The sequence below is a fragment of the Protopterus annectens genome, chromosome 8.part0 (genome assembly GCF_019279795.1).
Source record: "Protopterus annectens isolate FY-2018-M chromosome 8.part0, PAN1.0, whole genome shotgun sequence".
Lineage (NCBI taxonomy): Eukaryota > Metazoa > Chordata > Ceratodontiformes > Protopteridae > Protopterus > Protopterus annectens.
In genome coordinates, this window is record NC_056741.1 from 1,489,663,473 (window position 1) to 1,489,687,087 (window position 23,615).

The 23,615-nt window shown below is 35.2% G+C and overlaps 1 protein-coding gene across 1 annotated transcript in view; it reads left to right on the forward strand.

The window, feature by feature from the left end:
• Window positions 1-23,615, forward strand: part of TMPRSS5 (transmembrane serine protease 5) — an 819,938-nt gene that overhangs the window by 356,471 nt on the left and 439,852 nt on the right. Inside the window, exon 6 of the mRNA XM_044081066.1 lies at window positions 16,661-16,704. Within this exon, the coding sequence (XP_043937001.1) occupies window positions 16,661-16,704 (44 nt within the window). The remainder of the gene's footprint in view (window positions 1-16,660; window positions 16,705-23,615) is intronic.

Below are 23,615 nucleotides of genomic sequence, written 5' to 3' on the forward strand. Positions count from 1 at the left end.
TGTGGTTCATCTTTGGCTTCTAAGTATGTCACAGGACACACTTTTAAATTTATCCACTCATTCAGTTCCGGACAGTTCTGCTCTTTTTTCTGAGCAAATTACGAGCGTCATTACCACTGCAATTCAAAAGGGATTTGAAGGTACAGTTATCGGTAGCGGTGGATCCTTAGAGGGACAACATGCTTCCGGGCAAAGTCGGAAGACTAATAACGCTATAATGGACATTCAAGTCAACAAGACGTGGGCTGAAGAGCCGACAGCAAGTACGAATGGCGTTTTGGATTATATTTTCAAATTAAGAACAATCCTTTTGCTGAGATAGTCCAAATAGAGACAAACAGTAGCGTAAGTGAAGAAACAGCTTCTGGCTCTTTTTTTGAGCAAAAAACTTGTAAACAGACTATATACGAACTTGAAAAAATTACTTTGAAGTATGTAATGTTGGACATTGAAATAAGTTATTTAACTGAATGTGTAAAAAGGAAATGTGTTCCGCAAGGTTTAAGAACTAATAAATTTCCCAATTGTGTCAATGTTGGTGATAGTTTATATCACAAACTTGTGGATATGTTTGATAATTTTGGTATTCAACTTATGAAGCATTAATAGAGCATTATGTTAAACAAATTGAGGAAGTGAAAAACAAAATGAATGATTTAGACAAGAAAATTAAGAATTTTCCTTGTTTTTCTTCCTTCAGCAATTTATATTGCGGAATTGCAGCAAAAGCAGATAGGCAGAGGGCCACTATAGTGGCAAGAAAACAAAAAAAGCTTAAATGAGATATTGTAGCTTATGCTAATAAAACTGCTTATTCTGTGAAAAACAATATAGATATTATCATTGAAAACAATATGAATAATGCAGAAACAGATAACAGAAAAAATATTTCTTCTACATCTAATTGTAACAGCAATGATGTCAACAATGGTTCTTCTGTTTCTTTCACAGACAATAACAGTGGAATGGTAACTGATGGTGTAAGGGTCAATATGCAGAATAATAATAATGAAGCTGGTAATTCATGTAACAATGAAGCGGCCAGTGTTTCAAACAATGGTGTTCCTTTTTTGGTCGACAAGCAGGGGAACAAAAGAGGACCTACTTGGTCCAAAGTAGCCCAAAACAAGGGGAAAGGAAAGACCAGGGGCAGGAAAAAGTGGTAGTTTCAGATTATAATATCCAGATCCATAATTTATCAAGTCTGGTACTTTCCCAGCCCACTATACAAGTTTTGAAGAAGGGTTTCTCGTTTATTCCTGGGAATTCCTTTAATACTGCTAGAACTTTGGTTGATTTCAGGCTAACTTTAAGAAAACTGAATTTAAGATATATTCTGCATGACATTCATCATCAGGACTTCAACACAGGTCCTAAAAAACAAGTACCTTTAATCCACCACTTATGGGTACGTTGCAGGTGTTTCAAAACATTTGTGAGGCAGGATTCAGAGCCATAAACCATAATATGGATGCCACTAATTTGGAAGCTGCTGAATTAGAAGCTTTCAAGACTCTTAGTGAAACAGGAAAGTAAGAGTTATGAAAGCCGACAAGGGTGGTAAAATAGTAATAATGAATGTGGATGCTTATAACAAGTCTATGCAAGATTTGTTGACTGATGACAAAACATACAAAAAAGTGGAAATGAGTTACATCTTACAAAGTTTTGTTAAAATAGACATCTGTTTATTTGATATGTTTTGTCAGGAAGAATTAGATCATCAGAGTTATACTTATTTAACAGTTCCGCATCCCCAGATGGCTCATCTTTTTGGTATTCCTAAAATAGAAAAAGATAGCCAGAACCCCCCTTTTAGACCTATTATTTCGGCACATAATTCCAAAACTGAGCCTATTTCGATTTGGTTAGATTATTTTCTTAACCTTGTTATGCAAGCATCTAAATACCATCTTAGAGATTCTTGGCATTTATTAGAACTATTACGGGATTTTGATTGTGCAGGGAAGTCTTTTTGTTTTGTTTCCTTACATGTAGTGTCCTTATATACATGTACAGATCAAGAAATAGGTGTTGAATTTTTGAGAGATTATTTAACGAATAATAATATCTTTAGTACCACTAAAATTAATACAACTTGTACTTTGATGGAGTTTGTACTCGATAATAACTTTTTTACTTTTAATAAGTTATTCTACAAACAAATTGCTAGAGTGGCAATGGGAGCTAAGGTAGCTCCGGCATATGCCAATCTTGTGATGGCCAATTGGGAAAATAAGTTCCTTGATAACAATAATAATATATTTGGAGATAACATTTTATTCTGTCGTCGATACATAGACGATTTATTTTTTCTTTGGCATGCTACTTTTGAAAATTTTGAAAAATTTGTAGTATACTTAAATAGTACTACCATGTTTCTTAGGTTCACCATAGGAGAATATGGGGAGAGTTTAAATTTCCTGGATCTGCATGTAACTTATGACACAATTTCGAAGCAATTTATCAGTAGAATTTTTAGAAAAGCTACATTTGCAAACCAATATTTACATAGAACAAGTTTACACCCATTTCACATGAAAAAAGGAGTAGTAAAAGGACAACTCATTAGGCTTAGTAGGCTTACTTCACAAGATGTTACCTTTTTTCAAGAATTGGAAGTAATAAATTTTTTTTTTATATCCAGGGGTTATGATTCAGCATGGTTACAAACCATTGCTAATGAAGTGGTAACACTTAGAAAAGATAAAGCTTCCCCCATTTTGTCCTTCCATTTATCCAATTCTGAGACAACTACCAACATTCTCAATGGAAGAGTTAGTGGTCTTTATAAGGAATTTTCTTGTGCTTTTGTTTTGCCTATTACAAATGAAATGTGGTCTATAAAAAAGATAACTGTAGACAATTGGAAGATTTTGTTAGGAAATCAGGAATTGATAAAAGTTATAGGTGAAAGACCCAAATTTGTTTTTAAAAAAACAAAAAAATATTAAAAATGTGTTAGAATGGACAAGTAAATTAAGAGATGACAATATAGGTCCGAGAATTCTAGCTAAGGGTACCTATGCATGCAATGCCTGCAGACAGTGCAGGTTTATAAGTAATTCTTCTTCTGTATATATTTCACATTTACAAAAAACATATTGGTCTTAAAGTTATTATACATGTAGTACTGACAAGGTGGTTTATATTGCCCAATGTTCTACATGCCCCAGTTTCTATATAGGTATGACTACAAGATGCCTTAGAAAAAGGATTAGTGAACATCTTTTAGCCATAAAGAAAAAATATTCTGTCAATGCTTTGGCTAAACATTCTTTGGTTTGTCATGATTTTAAGAAATTTATTTTCTCTGTTATGGATTGTGTTCCATCAGGGGCTTTCATTGGTGATGTTAAAGTTCTTTTATAATCTAAAGAATCTCTTTGGCAGCTAAATCTAGGAGCAGATTTTGTCCTGGGTTAAATGAAACAATTAATTTGAAGTGTTTCTTACAAATGAAACAGTATTACATTTTGAAATTTTGATTATTTGTATATCTATATATATATATATATATATATATATATATATATATATATATATATATATATATTTTTTTAAGAAAAACTTTGTTTTTTGTTTGATGTATTAAGACATATATATTTGATATTATAGTCGATTTTATTTCAAGTGTTTTTTAAGAAAATTAATTAATCATATTTTATGACATCATGAAGCATGTGATTAATTAGGTTTGTATAAAAAAGGAAGTGAGTGGAGTGTTACTATTTCTGAAGAAGTTCACAAAGAAATAAATGTGAATGAAAGCGCTAATCTGGTGTCTGTATTCTCAAGCCTTTTGGATATACCATTACAGTTTTGTGTTTTCCAGTTTTGCTGTTTTCGATTGTTTTTCATATTCCTGCATGGAAGTTTATTGAACCCGGGGGTATGTTTTTTGAGTTCTAAGGTGAAGTTTTCCTTTAACTGATTTTTAAGATCATGTTTCTGTAGTGACTGGTTGATGTTCAGAAGATTAGATAACGCGTATCCATTCATAAAAGTTATGACTAGTTTGTTTCCTCTGAAAGTGAGATATCTAACAAAAACGTTAAATGCACATGAAACTGCAAAAGAAAATGGTATGCAGCAGAAATTTGAACAAACGTAATAGTGTGCAGAACATACCTTTGATACCTTCGCCCCTAGACCGCACGCTAACAGCGTCTACAGCACCTCCTCCTATTGGACCACAAACGACTGCATCTGGTGCTGACAAAGATACGTCAGCAGAAACATTCACTACGCCGCCAGAGACTTTTGCTTCAGTAACTGCTACAGGAGCAATGTCGACGCCGCTTCCAAATCAGGAAGCTAATAAAGCAGCCAAATTGTTCCAATATAATACAGGGGCTATCAGTAAAAGACGCGATGACAATGCTCCTTTTTTACCTTTACCGATACGAAAGTCGTCGTTTGTGAAAGGAAGAAGGAACAGCTGGGAAAGCAGAAAAAGGAAGTTATCGGGCGAAATGAACACATATCAAACCAGAAGAATGAGGCAGTAAGAGCACTTTACTTTAATTTATCTAGTCACGTTTTGAACACCAGTGACATTGACTTGTTAAATAAAGGCCTTTCATTCATTCCCTCTCGGGGAAGCAAATTATCAGACATTTTAATTGATTTGCGTTTTTTTGCACGCTCTGTTTGTCTAAAATTGCTTTTTACTAAAGATGATAGTAATGTTGCCAAAACTGCATCTAACATTCCCGCCTTTAAGAAGAAGAGTTCGTTTACACCAGTTATGCCAGCGCATATAGACTCTTTTATTAAGCTATGTGAAACTGAGTTCTATGATTATTTTTATAATGGAAGGAAGAAATGTATGTTTTATAATATGACAAGTGATATTATGAAATCGTTATCTAACCTTAGCAACGACTACTCATTAACCTTTAGACCAGTAGATAAAGGTGGAGGCATAGCCGTTTTTGATGCTGCTGACTATGATACATTAATGAATGATATGCTGAAAACCGACACTACATATTTTTTAATTGATAACATGAGATTGAATCAAATTATTAAAACCGTTCAAGCGGACTTATATGATATGCTTATGTGCTATCAAATATCAAACAGTTTATATGATTATTTTTCCATTGATAATCCATTAGTTCCTGTAATTAAAGGATTGCCGAAATTACATAAGGGAGTTTCACCCCCACCAATGAGGCCAATAGTGTCAGGGGCAAAATGGATCACAGAGAATGTATCTAACTATTTAGAAAAAACCTTAAGACCGATAGTGGAAGCCATCCCCACAATCCTTAAAGATACATATCAACTTATTGAATACCTACAATCTTTGAATATTGAATTTAAACAAAATAAACACCTTCTAATTACAATGGATGTCCAAAGTCTTTTTACATCAATCCCAAATGATATAGGGATAGATGCTATACGTGAATTATTACAACATAACCAGACTATAAGTGGAAATACTAACATTTTAGTCTGCCAATTACTGGACTTAGTACTTAATAACAATGTGTTTGCATTCGGGGGTCACCTTTTCTTACAAACTTGCGGCGTTGCCATGGGGACCCCCTGTGCAAACACATATGCTAACTTAGTTGTGCATCATTGGGAGACGAATTTTGTTTTTAAACACATTCTATTTCAAAAAGTTTTGATTTATAAACGGTTTGTAGATGACATATTAATTGTGTGGGATGGCTCAGTTGAGGAATTTTGTACTTTTAAAGACTATTTAGAGACAACCACTACGTTCCTGAGGTTTTCAATTGAAACTTCATATTGTTCTGTAAACTTCTTGGATGTTAGCATAAACATTAGGAGAGGCAAATTAATAACTACATTATTTAAAAAAGAATGCTGGAGAAATACTATCTTGAAATACGATAGTATGCATCCGCGCCACATATTTAAAGGTATATTAAAAAGCCAATTTACAAGGATAAGTAAGATTTGCATGAATAAAGAAGACTTGGATATGGAAGCTGCTAAAATGGTAGAGATGTTTTTAGAAAGAGGGTATGACCTTGATTTAGTAATGGAAGTCAGAAATGAAGTTTTACCACTTGAAAGTTTGACACATATTGAAACAAACTGTAATTTTGGTTCATCCTCTTTTAAAAATGACAGGTATAATTACAACGACCAAGTATCTTTCATTACGACCTATACCAATGATTTTATGAACATAAAGAAAATATTACTAAATAACTGGAAGGTTTTATTATTAGATGAACCCACAAAGAAGATAGTAGGCAATACTCCACATATTGTTTATAGGAGTAATAGGAATTTAAAATCTCTACTATGTGACAGAACACCTAAGTTAACGTTAAACCAACAGCCTCTTAATGATTCTTTTGGAACGTACCCCTGTCAACACTGTAATTATTGTAAGTTTATTAGTAAGCACCAAATTTTTCAACATCCTGAGTTTAATTATAGTTTTAAACCGAGATTTAGAGCCACATGCGACACTACAGGATTAATTTATTTGGCTACATGTGAATGCTGTAATGCATTCTATGTAGGACTCACTAAACGGAAACTCAAGAATAGAATATACAACCATCAATACGACATAAAAAAGAAAAATGAGTTAAATGCCTTAGCCAAACATGTAATAAGTAATCCATCACATTTCTTTGTTTTCAGAGTGTTGCAGATAGTGGGGATTACGGTCAGGGGAGGTGACTATATAAATCTGCTTGAGTTGATTGAACTACGTTGGATTCTGAAGCTTAGAGGTCACTGTCATCCTGGTTTAAATAATTATGTCACCATAAAACCTTTCCTTAATAATCGTAGACAATAGAGTAGTTTAGATGTCTATCCAAATTTATATACACTATGTTATAAATCCTACTTACCATTTATTTAAACATTCAAGGTCATAGCATGTATTAGTTGTTTTATGCTCTTGGATGCTCTTTGTGTTTAGACAGATTTTTAGAAGTTTACCTTTTAATGCCTCATTATCACAGTTAGATACTGGACTGAACTTTTTACATTTTTATATTTATAATATAGTTAGATACCACTGATGTTTTTTGGATATTATAATCTTAAAGTCCTTCCTTGACTGAGCACATGCATATTTTTCATGTGTTTATGATATTAAATAAATATATTTCTATTATTTTTATCATCATTTTTTATATTCTTACAAGTTATACTTTTTATAGGCATGTCTACCTATTTATTATATGATTATATTTATATATTTATATGTCTATATATTTATTAATTTAAATTAATCTATTTATTTATTTATTTCGTTATTTATATTTATATTTATATATTTATATATTTATATATTACTACAATTGCATTTCATGTTTAACATTAATGTTTCAGGAATAATCATATGAAAAGTTCTTGGTGATTATTACCCATGATAAACATGAATTCATAAATGTATTTTATAGGAAAGGAATATGTATATATTTTTAAATTGCTATTTTATATAATAATTCTTACTACTCTATGTATACTGTTCGGCTAAATGAAAGTCTTACATCTAATCAGCATTATATCTTTAAGAGAATTTTATCTGGAATGGATCACTGTGATTAAATTCTCAGTTAATTGATTAATTAATTAATTTTATTGAATTATCTTGGGCTATGCCTCCCTATAAATAAGCAGTTGCTTTTCACATTAAATTGTCTGAAGAAGCGTATAGTAGTATACGTGAAAGCGCTTACCGTTTTGTCTGTTTCAATTAATAAAAAAAGTTTTTATGTAACGTGGAGAGTCGGAAGTTTCGTTTTTTGCAAAGAAATAAATGTGAATGAAAGCGCTAATCTGGTGTCTGTATTCTCAAGCCTTTTGGATATACCACTACAGTTTTGTGTTTTCCAGTTTTGCTGTTTTCGATTGTTTTTCATATTCCTGCATGGAAGTTTATTGAATCTGGGGGTATGTTTTTTGAGTTCTAAGGTGAAGTTTTCCTTTAACTGATTTTTAAGATCATGTTTCTGTAGTGACTGGTTGATGTTCAGAAGATTAGATAACGCGTATCCATTCATAAAAGTTATGACTAGTTTGTTTCCTCTGAAAGTGAGATATCTAACAAAAACGTTAAATGCACATGAAACTGCAAAAGAAAATGGTATGCAGCAGAAATTTGAACAAACGTAATAGTGTGCAGAACATACCTTTGGTTAAAAAGATGTCTTTAAGTACAGCGGAATATTTGCGTGCTTATCACAAGACCCTGCTCATTCCTTTCACAGCATCATTCATAACTACTGGTGAAGCAGTTTAATTCCCTAAATTAGGGCTATGAGATGAACAATAAGCTTTATCCTAAAGTCCTGAGTTTGATTCTCTTGATCTGAGGTTGCCTACTGTGTGACTTTGATCAAGTCACGTAACTAGACAGTGCTCTTGAGACACCTATGAAAACAGGAAGTTGTACTGGGTGGAATTAATGGCTCTATGTTCAGCCATTAAATGGGCTAACCATTGAACAGCTAAAGTCTCACCAAACTTTCATTCCATTAACAGGGTAAGTAACTACTTGTCCAACAATTCCTCTTCTCATACAAGGAAGTGTTTCAAACCCACCAAGGTAAGGGGCTTTGCCCCCCATACCCCCTTACTATATATAGTAACTCTGAGACTGCACAAGAGTGGAGAAAAGGGGGTTTAGATACTTCCATGTGTAAAACAGGGAAGTGTTGGAGAAGCAGTTACTTACTCTGTCAATGAAATTAAAGTTCGCTGAGAGAACTTTCGATGATTATTGTTCAATGTTCAGCCATTCAATGGTTAGCCAGTTCAAGACTGGCAATATTAGGGAATGCCAGATATTTAAACCTGAGGTTTGGGGCCTCTTAATGTCTCTACACAGGCCAAAATTACCTAATACTGCCCATGTGGTCAGTTATTATTACTTGCTTGTCATAGTGTCTGTGGATCATTTTCTCTGAAAACTCTTGTCTGTCAATGGGCTCTGGTTAATGGTATGTCCAGTAAAAACTGTAATAAAGGAATAAACTTTAAACTTTACATACTACATAAAGTTAAATTGAAATAATCAAATGCATGAAATAAAAGCTACAAGGAAAGAAGTCCTAATGCAATAAGTAAAACCTTTATTGGCTTGAAATAGCTCTTGTCTGATATTTTTACTGTAAAAAATAATAGTTTAACATGTTGCGGTAGAGTATTTGTATATACATTTCATTCTGAACATACATTATTTAATTTTTATTTTATATATATATATATATATATATATATATATATATATATATATGGGTTCCATACACTAGATCGAATTTTCACTAATTTGAAATAGTGCATGGAATGCTCACTGCAGCGAAAGTGCACTTAATCAAAAGTGCACTTATGCGAAGTTCAGTACAACGAACGGGTGTTGTACTGAACTTCCGTGCAGTACTCACGGACCTTAGGATTAGGGCACAGGTCATAATAAGGGGATAGCCCTACGGGCTATCCCCTTACTATGACCCGTGCCCTAACCCTAAGGTCCATGATGACTGCAGCGCAGTGAAGGACATAGCAATGTCCTCCACTATGGTGCGATAGTCACGAACCTTAGGGTTAGGTCATGGGTTAGGGTTATTGGATAGCTTTACTAACTATCCCCTTACCCTAACCCGTGCCCTAACCCTAAGGTCCATGGCTATCGCACCATAGTGGAGGACATAGCTTGTTTTTTATGTCCTCCACTGTGCTGCAGTGTTTTCAGAGAAGTGCACTTACACAAAGGTTCACTTTTGTTAAAGTGAACTTTCGCAAAAGTGAGGCTTCCTATTACAAGTTCAAAGTAGTGAACTTTCGTTCTTGTAATAGGAATCCATACATATATATATATATATATATATATATATATATATATATATATATATATATATATATATATATGGTCTACTTCTGTTTATTGAAAAAACTTTTTTGAAAAACAGTAAGCCGAACCCACTTTAGCGAAAGTGCACTTAAACGAAAGTGCACTTTCATGAACACCGATTCACAGAATCATGGTACAATGAGGATAAGGAAATATAGCCTTTTTCCCACAGTAGTGCAATCTCAAAGTAGCAAGTGGTGGGCACAGCCACCCACATGGGGGATGCAGGGGGCTTGTGTTTTTAGTGTGGTTTTTTTTCCCAACTCAGTGAATCGGTGTTCGCGAAAGTGCACTTTCGTTTAAGTGTACTTTCACTAAAGTGGGTTTGACTTTCTGTTTATTGATAAATAGAAGTAGACCCATGCACACACACACACACACACACACACACACACACACACACACACACACACACACACACACACACACACACACAAACACACACACAATGCTATATTTTACGCATATATATTGTATATTATATATATTTTAATACATTTTCTTTCCTTTTATATTATCTTTGTATATTTTTGTATTTGTTATATTTCATTTTGAATATATATTCTTAAAACTAAAAATGTCAAGCATGCATGGAACGGAAGATATAACAATGCATCTAAAGTTTATTTTTAACTGAATAAATTAAAAAAAAAGATGGGAAGTATGATTCCCAGCTTTACATAAATATTTTTGTTGTTTTGTTTATTTATCCTTTTTTGACCAGGTTAGTCCCACTAGACTAGTAGCCTCTTTTCAGGGGAGCCCCTAGTGGTATTTTTATTACTGAGGAAATTTGACCATGGTATCAGGAAACTTCTACTCTTTTTAATAGTGTTGTGGGATCATTTGCATCCACTTGTGCTGCCACCAGCTCAAGCAGATGGGACCTTGGTTTAACATACAACCAAACAGAGATGTAAATCCTCTGGCAATTCCTTTTCTAAAGAAAAAAAAAAACTAAAAGTAAATTCCACTAATAGTTTATAAGGAAGAGAGGAAAATATCAGTAAAAGACATTAGGAAACCCATCGAGGGTGCTAACATACTAGATAAATCTCACTAAAAAGTAACAGCTGAACCACTGACAACTATATAGATGGAAAAAATGTTGAACTCCTACACTGATTTATACAAGATATACTAGGTTACAGATGATTTAAATAAAAGCTGATAGAAGACTGCTCTAGAAATGATCCAAGTGAATGACTAGTGTCAGGAGACACTTGAACAAACATCATTTCTCTTCTGACCAGCAAGTTTAACTAGTTTGGAATGTGCTGCCGTTTGAGTCTAGACATTATAACCTCCATAATCCTAGGAAAGTAGTGAATTTTGTGGGAGCATCTGGTTGTTTTGGCTTCTGAGCTTTGAGGCTATGTGACTAAAAGGGCAGTTTCACATGTAAAGAATATGCTGTGGTAGGCATATATGATAAAGAGGATCTGTGGGTTTCATTTCTACTGGTCAGAGTCACAAGAGAATGTGATAACCAGGAAACATGCAAATGCTCGTAACAGCATTTCAATTAAATTCTAATTCTTTATTTTGATGAATACAATGCATTGGGATTTATTCAACTGTTTGAAGCTATGTTTGAAATTCTGCAGCCATGTTAACATGTTAGTCATATTCATGAGTGCGTTTACAGGCAGAAAGATGGCGTAGCTATGGGCACACCATGTGCCAATAGCTACGCCAATATGTATTTGGCTCATTGGGAAGAGCATATTTTATTTAAAGAGGAGTTGTTTGAACAGCATGTTGTTTTCTATCGACGCTTCGTCGATGATCTTTTTATCTTGTGGAGAGGTACCTTGGAGCAACTAGAGTTAATGCACACCACTATGAATGCCCTGACTACCTGTCTTAAATTTACAATGAATCAATCACAATACAGGATAGAATTCCTTGACATATATATAGAGAGGCTTGATGGCAATATTATTAACACAGGAGTTTTTCGCAAAAGTTGTCATAGTAATAATCTCCTGCTTAGATCAAGTATGCATCCACCTCAAGTATTTAAGAACATTATGAGAGGTCAAGCCATCAGAGCATCCAGACTCAATCCTACGGGGTCTGGGTTTGAAATAGAGTTGAATGATTTAAGGAATAGACTTTCCTCCAGGGGCTACAGTAACAAAGAGATCAGTAGACAGCTCAGTGACGCATCTGAATTAAGATCTAGTACAGGTATACCATTCTTTGGACCACATGATTCAACCCTTTCGAGAGTTTCGAACACAAATGCTACACAATACCCGAGGTTTTGTACCTATTTTTCATCTGATCATCTTTTACTAAGAGAATTATTTGGCAAACATTGGGACATTTTGCATGTAGACGATGATATTAAAAATATAGTCGGAGACCAACCTAGATTTGCATACAGGAATAAGAACAATTTAAAAAGGAGGCTTTGTTACACCACAAACACCCATACCAACACGAGAGATGGTTATAAGAAACAATGTGGACATTGCAACTTTTGTTGCTATATAGACAGCACACCTGGTTTCCTCCATCCAGATAGCCATAAGCATTATTACACTTCTGTCACAGCAGATTGCATGACACCACATGTTGTCTATGTGGCACAATGTCAATTATGCTCCTCATTCTATGTTGGGAAAACCAACCGTCCACTCAGAGACAGAATGAGAGAGCATATTTACCATATGAGAAAGGGTAGCTTACATAATGCTTTGGCCAAACATATTACTGTGACAAATTCACAACATAAGTTTTATTTTAAAGTGTTGGAAGTGATACATCCCAACCCCAGAGGTGGTGACATCAGAACATACACTGAAGGGAGAGAAACAGAGTGGATAATGACACTGAAGGCTGATAGAGGCTCTGGCTTAAATGAAAGGGCCTCAATCAGACCAAAATTGAAGCAGAGGAGAAATGTTAAATAAATGGACAGCATAGGATATGTCTACTTTTTCTCTTTTGCATTACCATCTTCATCTGTAATCCATTATTTATTGACTTGGTTCGTATATTTCTATCCCCTGTGTAGTATGTGCAGTTTATTGTATCATTTTATATGCATATAAAGTCTTTTCCTGCATAATTTTAATAATATTATATAATCTAGATCTTTTGTTGAGCTGCTCTAATGTGATCTTTTCATACATGCATTTTTATTTATACAACTTTTTAACATGTATGAGCTAATTAGTATAGATGTTTTAACTGTGTATTTTGAACTTTCTACATGATCATTTTAGTTTGCATAAACAGTTTTTTATATTTATCATAAATACTGCTCCATTACTTTTAGAATTTACATTTCAGCATACATGTTTAATCAACACACATTTGCTGTGTGGATCATATATTCATAAGTTATGTTTAATAGCCTTTTGTTTTTAGAAAAGTTAATGAGAGCATTTCCCTTTTAAAATGCTAATGGATTTCAATAGTTTGTTGAAGTGCTGATTTAATTCCTAGAGTATTTAATGTGAAGCATATTATGTATAATTGTTTGAGATCTGATGAAGCAGCAATGCGAAAGCGCTTATCTTCTGGAATAAATAGTGGTTTTTAATACATCTGTCTTATATCGTTCTTGTTGGATTTTATATTTTTGAAGTACCAGCACCTGCTAACGCTTGGGTCCAGCTGTTCCTTTTATTGATTATTTCTTCATTTACAGACCCGAGCGCTAACCTACAACAAGACAGGATTTGTTTACTCAGTCATATTCATGAGCTTGTTAGTATTAAAAGATTATGCAGTAAAAGCATTATTATCTAATAATACATTTCTATACTCTGTTGATAGTAAGAGTTGAATATTCCCAAAACAGATCACTAAATGATCTTTGAATTCAGGTATACTTTTTGTTATAACTAAATCAGGAAGGCAAACCAGAAACAGTAGATTCTTTGTATAATTATTTCACATTTTGCATAGAAGCAAGATGGTTAGCAATACATAAATAGCTACAAAATAATGATGATTGCTTGGTTGTGTGAGAAAATAATTGTTTTATTGCAAAGATTCTCAAAAGCTGCTGATTCTTCGTGTTAATATCTATTTGTCTCTGTCTCTGGCTTATATGTCTCCCTGCCTCTCTCACTTTCTCTCTTTCCCAGGACTAGAACTTATTCTACTCCTCAGCTTGTTTGCCTGTCCCTCACAAACTATTTCACTGTTGTATTTCCTTGCCTTCTTCCTTTCCATTACTTACTTGAGGAAAGCCTTCCTTTTTGCCTTAATAGCTGTTGCTAATATTGCCTTTATTTCCTCCTTTGCCTTTCTAATACAGTTTGTTGCTTTACTCCAGCTTAACTCATCCACTGATACCCCTTTGTTTCTCAGACGTACGTATTTTTTTCCTTTTCTTTTATGACTATTTAATCTCCCTAGGGATTGAGACTGGTTTAATCTTTTCTTGATAAACCTCCTTAACCTTTTCATTCATATCTCTCAGAACTAGTCCTTTATAGGAATTTCATAATTCTTCCATTACTTTGTTGTCATTCCACAATCCCAGACTTCAGTTTATGAGCCCTTTACTTACCCACATTTTGTTCTTCTGTAATCTCAGACCTGGAATTTATGGTTCTGGCCCTTCTTGCATGACCAGTGTGAACCACGCTGTTGCATTCTCACTATTACTCAGAGGCCTGATTTGTAGATTTCTCACCTCATCCCCCCCTTACAGAGAACAAGAACACTCACCCATCTACCTACTTAACTGAATAAACTACTGGAAACTTTAACAAGATGTCTTTATTCCTTCCACATGGAGGGTGTCAGGGAGAGAGTCTTCTACATCTGATAGCTTAAGTGATTCTACCTGGACTGTAAGGTACTGTGTACCTTACAGAGAACAAGGTAATGTTTCTCTTGTTTATGTTCCAAGTCATTACCTTTGGTCTGAACCTTTTTTTAGTCAAATGTTTCAAAAAGAATGTTTCCTTAGCTCTGCAGTCCATGAATAGGTGACCCATTCCGCCACTATGGATGGAAAGCACATGACTACTACTTTTCCCGCCTATCCTTTAATTCTACTTCTAGCTCCCTATCTCCTTAACTTGCTCTTGGCACCTTGCAAAGGTTACCATTGTACCAACTGGTTCCCAATTGATTTGTCGATAGCTTAGGTTGTCGAATGTGTATTCATCGACACCTAAGCACTGAACGCTTAAAATAGCGAATGTTCACATCATCGAATTCTTTCCTCGGGAAAGAATTCATGTGGCTGTTCTCAAGGATTTGCCCTTTCCTCAATGCAGAGGGATGTTGGAGTTGGTATATTTAGTTAGGCACACATGGGGGGGTGGGGGGCAACCCCCCCCCCCTTTGTTTGAATGTGTTTGTTAATTTTGTTTGCGGACGGCCAAGTGAATTCTTTCCCTAGGAAAGAATTTGATGATTTGGCCATTCACTGTTTTTAGCTTTCAGTGCTTAGGTGTCGATGATTTTGGATTCGACAACCTAAGCTGTTGGTTATGATATAGATGCTACCAACTTCTCTTGTTCACTGTGTGCAATGTTTTTGCAGGAATGAATGCCATTAATTTCTTACTAACTTTCCCATTATGCCCTACCTTTTCATCTACATTCTCCTTCCCACATCCTCCCATCTTCTCATCCCCACCCTGAACGTTTCCCTTACATATATATGCCTCCCAGCTGCATTCTTGTGTACTCTCTCCTCAAACACAATGATCTCAACAACTACCATGTCCCTTTCTCTCCTATCTCTAACAGTCATCTCTGTTAACCAAATTACAACAGTCTCATTCCCTATTGCTAGTGCTTCCAGACTCTCTTATCCTCCTCCTCCTCCTCATGTTGCTGGTATTGCTGAGTATCACCTTAACTCTATCTGCTATGGTCTTCCATTTCCTGTTTACTTGGTTCTTGTCTCTTTCATGTCTGTCATCCAGGATTCTTTGAACTCCTGCCGACCATTGACCTTTTATTTGCTTTCTTCTCTTTTGTTCACTGAGATGTTTCCTTGTGCCCCGTTTTCTTCTACCATCCTCTCCTCCTTGGCTGCTTGTATATTTCTTCCTATCCCAAGCATGTTGCCATTAATTCTGTCCCCTGATGAAGTCCTCACTTCAGTCTCAGTCAATCTCAGTCCTTCTGTAACATCCTTATTGTCTATTCCAGCGTAATCGTTTCTTTGAAATACCCTCTTATCCTCTTGCTGCTTTACTTCATTTCTTCGATCCTGCTGACAGTTTCTGTCTTTCTCTTCCTTGTTTGTATTCCCTGAATGGACCATTGCTTTATCTGCCTTATGCCTTTACTGCCTAGTTGTTCAGGGAAGAGCCTATCCCTGTGGAATTGCTTCTTAAACATCTAGGTACTCCAACACTCTCCAAGTACTCAAGTCTTATTTAAAGATACTTTGTATATTGTAACAGCACCACATTTAACATTCATGTATTGTGTTTCTCTCATTGTCATGAATGTCATCCGACATTAAGGACAAGCGATACCACCTTTTATGGCTTGCCAAACAGTAACATTGAGAAACAGTCTGTTTAACAAGAATTATATGTAAGTGTCTAACATTAATGTTTAGTGCAGTCTTTAAATTAATAGTTTTGATTTAAGAGTTCATTGTCTCATTCTGTTTGGCTAATGTATGCTTCTGCTCTAAATTCTGTCAGAAGACTCTGTTGAAATATGGGACACTGCCCCCAGTATTGTTTAGGCTGGGCCTATTTATATTTGAAGGTTAAATAAAAGTTGCATGTGCATTCATCTTTCATTTCTTAAGGATCTAATAGTTGTGTTTCCTTTTCTTCCTTTTCCAAGGTACAGCTGTACATCTGGCAAAGTGGTAGCTCTAAAATGTTATGGTAAGTTATGTTTTGTAGTATTTTCAAATAAGAAAGAGAAAAATAACTAAATGTTTTGAGAATAAAACTATAGTTCTTCTGACATCAAAACTATACTATTATAAAATTATAAAACCAAGGAGGCATTAATACAGACCTTAACAAATTCAAGAAGACATTTCAGATTATTTTTATCAGAAAGGCTACACAAACACTATATTTCAATTTTAAATATTGTGGCAAAAATGAATAAAGAAATGTTGAAAACTGCATGCCTTCCAGGCTGCCACTGATCAAATTACCATGACCATAACCCAGATATCAGATATAAGCTAAAGCCATCCTAGGACCATCCTTCCATGTGACAACAATGATCAGTGCTGGTGGCCCCTTCCTAACAGCTTAACAGCAACCATTGCACCCTCAACAAGCCTGCAGCCAGTAGATTCCTCATCCTAGTGAAATGCACAAGATCAAGTTTCCCTTCCTGCCAATCTTCTATCCTGCCATTGATCAAAGTTCTGAGCCGCCACCCTCTCCCCACATTTTACTGATTAGACACACCTGCCTGCCTCCTTCACCTTTGTCACTTATCAGAATCACTTGCTTGTTTCTTTATATTGCAGCCTTCTGCATCCCCTGAGACTTGTGAACAATCATTGTCCACCATGTGTGTCTCATCCTCTTTATCTTTCAGTGAATGGTGTGTCCTGCCCACATTCCTCAAGCCTGCTAGTAGTCCAAATCTCTACCTACACTTTACACACCTGAACAGTGAATGAAGCAACACCCTTAAACCTGCCAGTGACAGTTAGTGTATAATATTCACTACAAAGGTCCCCAACCAACCTGGCATCTGCATTCAGTGCCATCTTACAAGGCAGGTGCCTTATGTTGGTCACCTGATATTCACAACAGTGTACTAATGAGGTTGTAAAATCAATCTATTTTACAAAGTACACTTCAGCGGTATAATACACAGTGCCCACTTTAATGTCTCATGCCAACAACTTTCCTCTACACCACCCCACACCTGATTCTACTAACCTCCTCCTGTCCCTACTAACTATCCTGTACAAGGCTGTCAGCACTGCAAAGCCTGATGTTCCACCATACTGACAGCTACTGTTCCCCAGCACTATCTGTTGAATTAAAAGAGGCTACAAAAAAGAGAAAATTTCTCAGTATATGCACACCTATGTAGGACAGGTCCAGGAAAGTAGATTATATCTGTTTTCTCAAGTTATAAACTGTGGCAAGTTGGACATTGAATAGTTACAAGAAAACTTTGATTCAAGCTAAAATAGGGGATTTAGTACTTTCTTTCTTTCTACATACTATGTAGCAAGAAGTGACTATAGTTTAGACCATACACCCTCTTAATCTTTCAGTGATTGTTATGTTCTGCCCACTTTCTTCAATCTCAGGTTTAACCACAAATGGAATACTGACTTTTACAAGCTGGTATACACTAAAGAGTGATCAATATTGGACAATTGTGTGTCCCCAGCACTTTGTGCATGGGGTAGTTGCCTCCTTTACCCGACTCAAGCTAAGCTATTGTGTATCTTTATATAAAACATGTTTTTCAAATCAAGAACTCCAATGCAAGGCATTGAAAACACCACAATGGGTCAAATGGCTTCCAGTAAGACAAAAAAAAATGACCAGCTATAAAGATGACAACTATTCAGATTACTAAATAACCAAATTCTTTCACTCTTAGCAGCCAAACTTATTAGACAAGCACCAACTATAGCCTCAGAAGCCAGAGCCACATAGCTCCCTCATAGAACGTCAGTGCATCAACCAATGTTGCTCTGTATTAGGTCACAAACTCTAGGAATGCAAATCCTCCCACAGCTTCCTACACAAACTTCTGAGCACAGCTAAAAGTACAACATCTGTACAAACCACAACTTACCCAGTGCCAATGGCAGTGCCACCCTTCTCACCCTCTCACCTAAGCCGCCTTTCCTATTGTAGTATATCTCCTGCCAAAAACCAATAATCTCCAACTTCCATTTTCATTTGTATCTCAGTCTCTGTCACTGCTCCTTACACTCCTACTAGCTATTAACAATATGTTGACTTGTAAATATTTGTATATAATCATTGTGAATAATCCTTACAAACTGTGTGGCCTTGCTTATAATTATATATCATGGCCGTCTGTTAATTGTGCAGTCATCTTGCTATGATAATCTGAATCACTTATCCTTTTCTCATGTTCTGTTCTGGGTGAGACTGAAATTGGTCATTTTGGGATAAGTATTTTACCTTGGTTAACATTTTTGAAATAAATAAATAAAACAGATATTCCAACTTTTCCCAGTAAAGGACTATCCCTGTGTTTGCATTTTACTACAGCTGAAAGCTAGTATAATTAGCTTTGACTGCTCACATGTTTGCTTTTGTAAAAGGCACAAATACTCTTAGCCTAATTTTATTTTATTTTATGTTGCGATATACTGCTCTGTTAAACAGCTCTTAGACTTTACAAGATTGTATGTGGGTGGTAAGTTTTGCAACCTAATATGTAAACAGGTATTAGCCAGGTTTTGAAGCATAGTATCCGCTGTACAAACTTCCTGCTGGTCTATTTAATACAGTAAATAAACCTACCATTATCATAAATGGACAATATTTTTTGCTTCCAAGGTGTGGAGTAGACAGTAAGTAAATATGTAGGTGGGTTAAAATGTGTAAATTCAATGTTGTCTTAGAATGATTACTAAGAGATCTGACAATATAACGTTGTGTTATTATTCATGCTAGCACTAATGATCTTAAAGCAGTTCACTTGAGGACTGTAAATTAATCTGTCAAAAAAATTACAAACACCTACCTGAATAAGGTGGTCAAAATCATTCTGAGTCAACTTTCTGTCACCAAAAATTTCAGACTATGAATTCATTAAGGTCAGGTATTTTAACAGATTCAATAATGATTCAGTAAAGGGCTATAAGTTATTACTTCCTGAGAAGCTATTGACATTGCAGTCTTTGCATCTGCTAAACTCTATCTAAGCTAAAAGGGAAGCAAGCAACTTTCAGATAACTGTAGTACATGTTAGGGAAAGGGCATCCTGCAGTAGGGCAGGATCTAAACTAGGTGGACTATTATGTAAAAACAAGAATATTAAATAAAAAATGATTATGTAAAATAATTGAATCTCCTTATGTAAATATAAATTCATTGCAAACACTGAAGTAGCAATGTTTCACAGGTCATCCATCCTGACTGCATTAAATACAAGTGTTGTCATCCTTCAACCTCTGCACATAAATGCGTTGAATCTCTTCAACAGTTTATTGATGGTCAGTTATTTTTTCTGAATTCTTCAATATAGACTTTGCTTATAGATCTTTATAATTTGATAACGTTCCTACTATAAAACTGGTAGTGTGCTTGCTTACAAAGCTATTGCAGATACACTAGTGCTTCCTTAAAGTAATCCTGGGAGACTTTATTTAGGCACATGTAGTCTGGGAAAATTACTCATGTGAATCACACTGCTAAGCTGTGTTCCTGCATCTCATGTGCACCAATAACTTCATTTAGTTAATCTCCTTTCCTACAAGAGAGAATAAATATTTTGGATTGAGGTCTGATGAACACCCCTGACTTGATTACAAATCTTGAAACACTTCAGCCAATGGACATTTCTGATCATGTACAGTCTCAAATCAAATGTTAGACTGGCTTTTTCTGAAACCTCCAGTATTGATTATAAAAACTTCAATGTTCAGGAATTCAGAGACACCAAGGATGCTACCAACTGAACAGACCTATCTAATAGAAACGGTCAAGCATGCTGCTCCAAGCTGTTAGAACCATGTAAAATTACTTTAAATAAGTACAGCAAAGGAAAGCACAATGAAAACCTATGTTTGATGCTTCCCCAGTGGAATAATTTATTTATAAGATTAATGGGAGGGTAAAAACACAGCTGTAAGGAAAATAAAAATGCAATCAAATCTGCTAAGCAGAAATATGAAGAACAAGTGGCAATATCAATATATTTATTTACTGGCAGTTGTTTACTGGGAAAGTCCAAATGAGTAGTGCCTTTTCTCAGAAGAGGCCCGAGGACAAAAAAATAAAACATTATACAACATCATGGACATCATTTGCAGTCAGTTTCATTCATGAGCCAATGGTACCATTATTTAGACAACCTTGACACAGGCTAAGTAATTTACAAACAGTTTCAATTAAAAATAACAGTTACATAGGTTGTATACAAGAATCCCTATCACTTTACCAAATCTACGCATGATTGAAACTCAGAAGAACGCGATGATGAACGTTTAGAAGGACAAACATTCACAAAATCAAACGTCATAATCAATGAAACAAACACATTCAATCCAATAGTCTTGCACATGTGTAAAAACTTTGGAGAAATACACATCTGTCACTTAAAATAACCTATCATTTCCACAACTACTACATTATACAAGAAGCACTTTTCGCCTAACAATGCTTTACCTGAAAATAATGAAAGTACTTTTCTACTTACCTAGAATACAACCTATTTTTATGTTTTTGAAGGGGGAGCAAGCCTCCCTGCACTCCTCCCATGTGGGGGGCTGTGCCCCCACATCCCCTGCAAATTATATAAAAACTCCAAGATCACGTTACATTTAGGAAAAGAGTGAATTTCCTGATCCTCACTGTACCGTGATCTGCATTCAAACTCTTCCTGTGTGTCAAAAAACAAAGTACAGCTAGTGTTTCAGTGATGTGCAGTTCGATTTTGTGAACGTTCGTCCTTCTAAATGTTTGTTGTTATTATGTCATTCTTTTCAGTTTTGATCATGTGTAAACTCAGTAAAATGGTAGGGACCTGTATACAGATTTTTTTAAATACAGAGATGTATGTGCAGTGAAATATCATAAGTATGCATAGATTGTCAGGCTTTTTTCTAAGAATGTTTGTTACTATAAAGTCTTGTTCAAAATCTAGTTTATAGGTAAATAAGATAAAAAGTTAATGTAGCTCACTTCTTTAGTGGAGCAGGATGGTGTTCTCGCTATTACTGATGTAATGTGAATACAACAAGTATCTGCATTGTTCTTAGGTTTAGTTATTGAGAGTAATGATTTGTCAGTCAAGGGAAGAGGTTTCTTAGTAGTATAAGTTTGAATGATGGAGTGAAGAGAGGAATTTTTCAGGGTTGTGCAGTAGTTTGTAGGCTGTAATTAATTGTGAGTAGAGTACAGAATTATTTAGTTTGAGACAATTTAATTGTTTTAGAGAGAGGCAGTGATGTGATCTGTATTGAAGGTTGATTGCAAATGTGGCTACTTTACTGTAGCATTTTTCTAGTTTGGCTGACAGAGAGAAATTGAGATTTGTTAGAAAAGGAGAGGCGTGGGTAATAGAAAAGAAGTGGCTGTGTTTTGTCTAGCAGAGTAAGTTACTTGGTAGAGGCAGCCTGGCTTTTGAGTGTCTTCTTTATGACTTGCTGAAGGCAGAGATCAAATTTCAGGTGGTCATCTATAATCACATCTAGTAGTTTGGTGTGGGATACCAGTTCTATATTGGTCTTTTTAGATAACAGAATACTAGAGGTATTTTTTTTGGGGGGGGGAGTTGAGGGTGAACAATATTTTTTTTTTATTTTTATTTTATTTTTATTTTTATTGGATTCTGGAGGAGTTGCTGAACCAAGCTTTTATAGAGAAGGATTTGTAGGTGGCGGAGCATGGGTAGTGTCCAAGCGTCACATATTAGAGTGTAGTCATTGGCGTAATGTACTTTGGTGGCCTCCTTGGCTGCTGTGTCTAGGTCATTGATAAATAAGGCAAACAGGTGTGGTCCTAGGATGGGACTCCAACAAATATAGGAAGGAAAGAGAAGAAATCATCTTGCCATTTTACTGTTTGGGATTATTAGTGAGGTAACTAAGGAACCAGTTAAGTGAGGAGGGTGATAGCCCATAGGAAGAGAGTTTAGTTAGGAAAAGTTGATGATTTGCTGTGTTGAATGCCTTGGATAGATCTAGAAGTAGGTCTGAGGTCAGAAGGTCTGAATTTCTATTATGATTTGTTAAAATCTGAATTTATATGGGATTCATTATATTTATGAACCTTAGAAGGGCAGTGGTTGTTTTCTGATTGGGTCTGAAACTATGCTAAGAGCTGACAATAAAAAAAACCTTTTTACAAACATACCTCCTACATACCAGTTGACCTGTCCTACCCAATAAACTATTGGTAAGTGCTCCATTTGATTTGACCAGTATTTTTAGGAATTACTTTTCAAATGTGGTTATGATACCAAACACACTAAATGTAGGTAGCGATGATTTAAACAGTTTACCTACCCTTTTCAGATTAGTTATGACGTGAAGCACACTAAATACTGGCACCTATGATTATACAGTATGAACTATTCTATTATTTCAAAAGATTTAGTAAGTTCTTTGTTACTTATGGTTAAAAAATGCCAGCAGGAGTAACCTTCCTGGTCACTTTGCATATATGCAAAAACACAATCACATACCTCCTTAACATGTGATAAAGCATTACAAAGATATATAAAACGATACTTAATATTGCATCACAACTAATTCCCAGTGTAGACATTCATCCCAACCCTGGTCCCCCAACAAAATCTAGCAACATACAATCAAGCCCACTACCCCTCACCAGAAAACAACTCCAATCTCCTAATATTAAACATTAACCTTATAAGTATTCTGAAGAAGACTACTGAACTCCACGCCACCCTCTCACACTATTCACCTGATACAGTTGTGTTAACAGAAACATGGTTCAAACCAGAGATTAACAGCAATGAGATAACACCTTCTAGTTATAACATACATAGACAAGACTGGATAGGAAAAAGTGGTAGAGGGGTAGCCATATTAAATAAAAATAATCTAACCCTCAAAACTTTAGTCATAAGCATCCCAGAT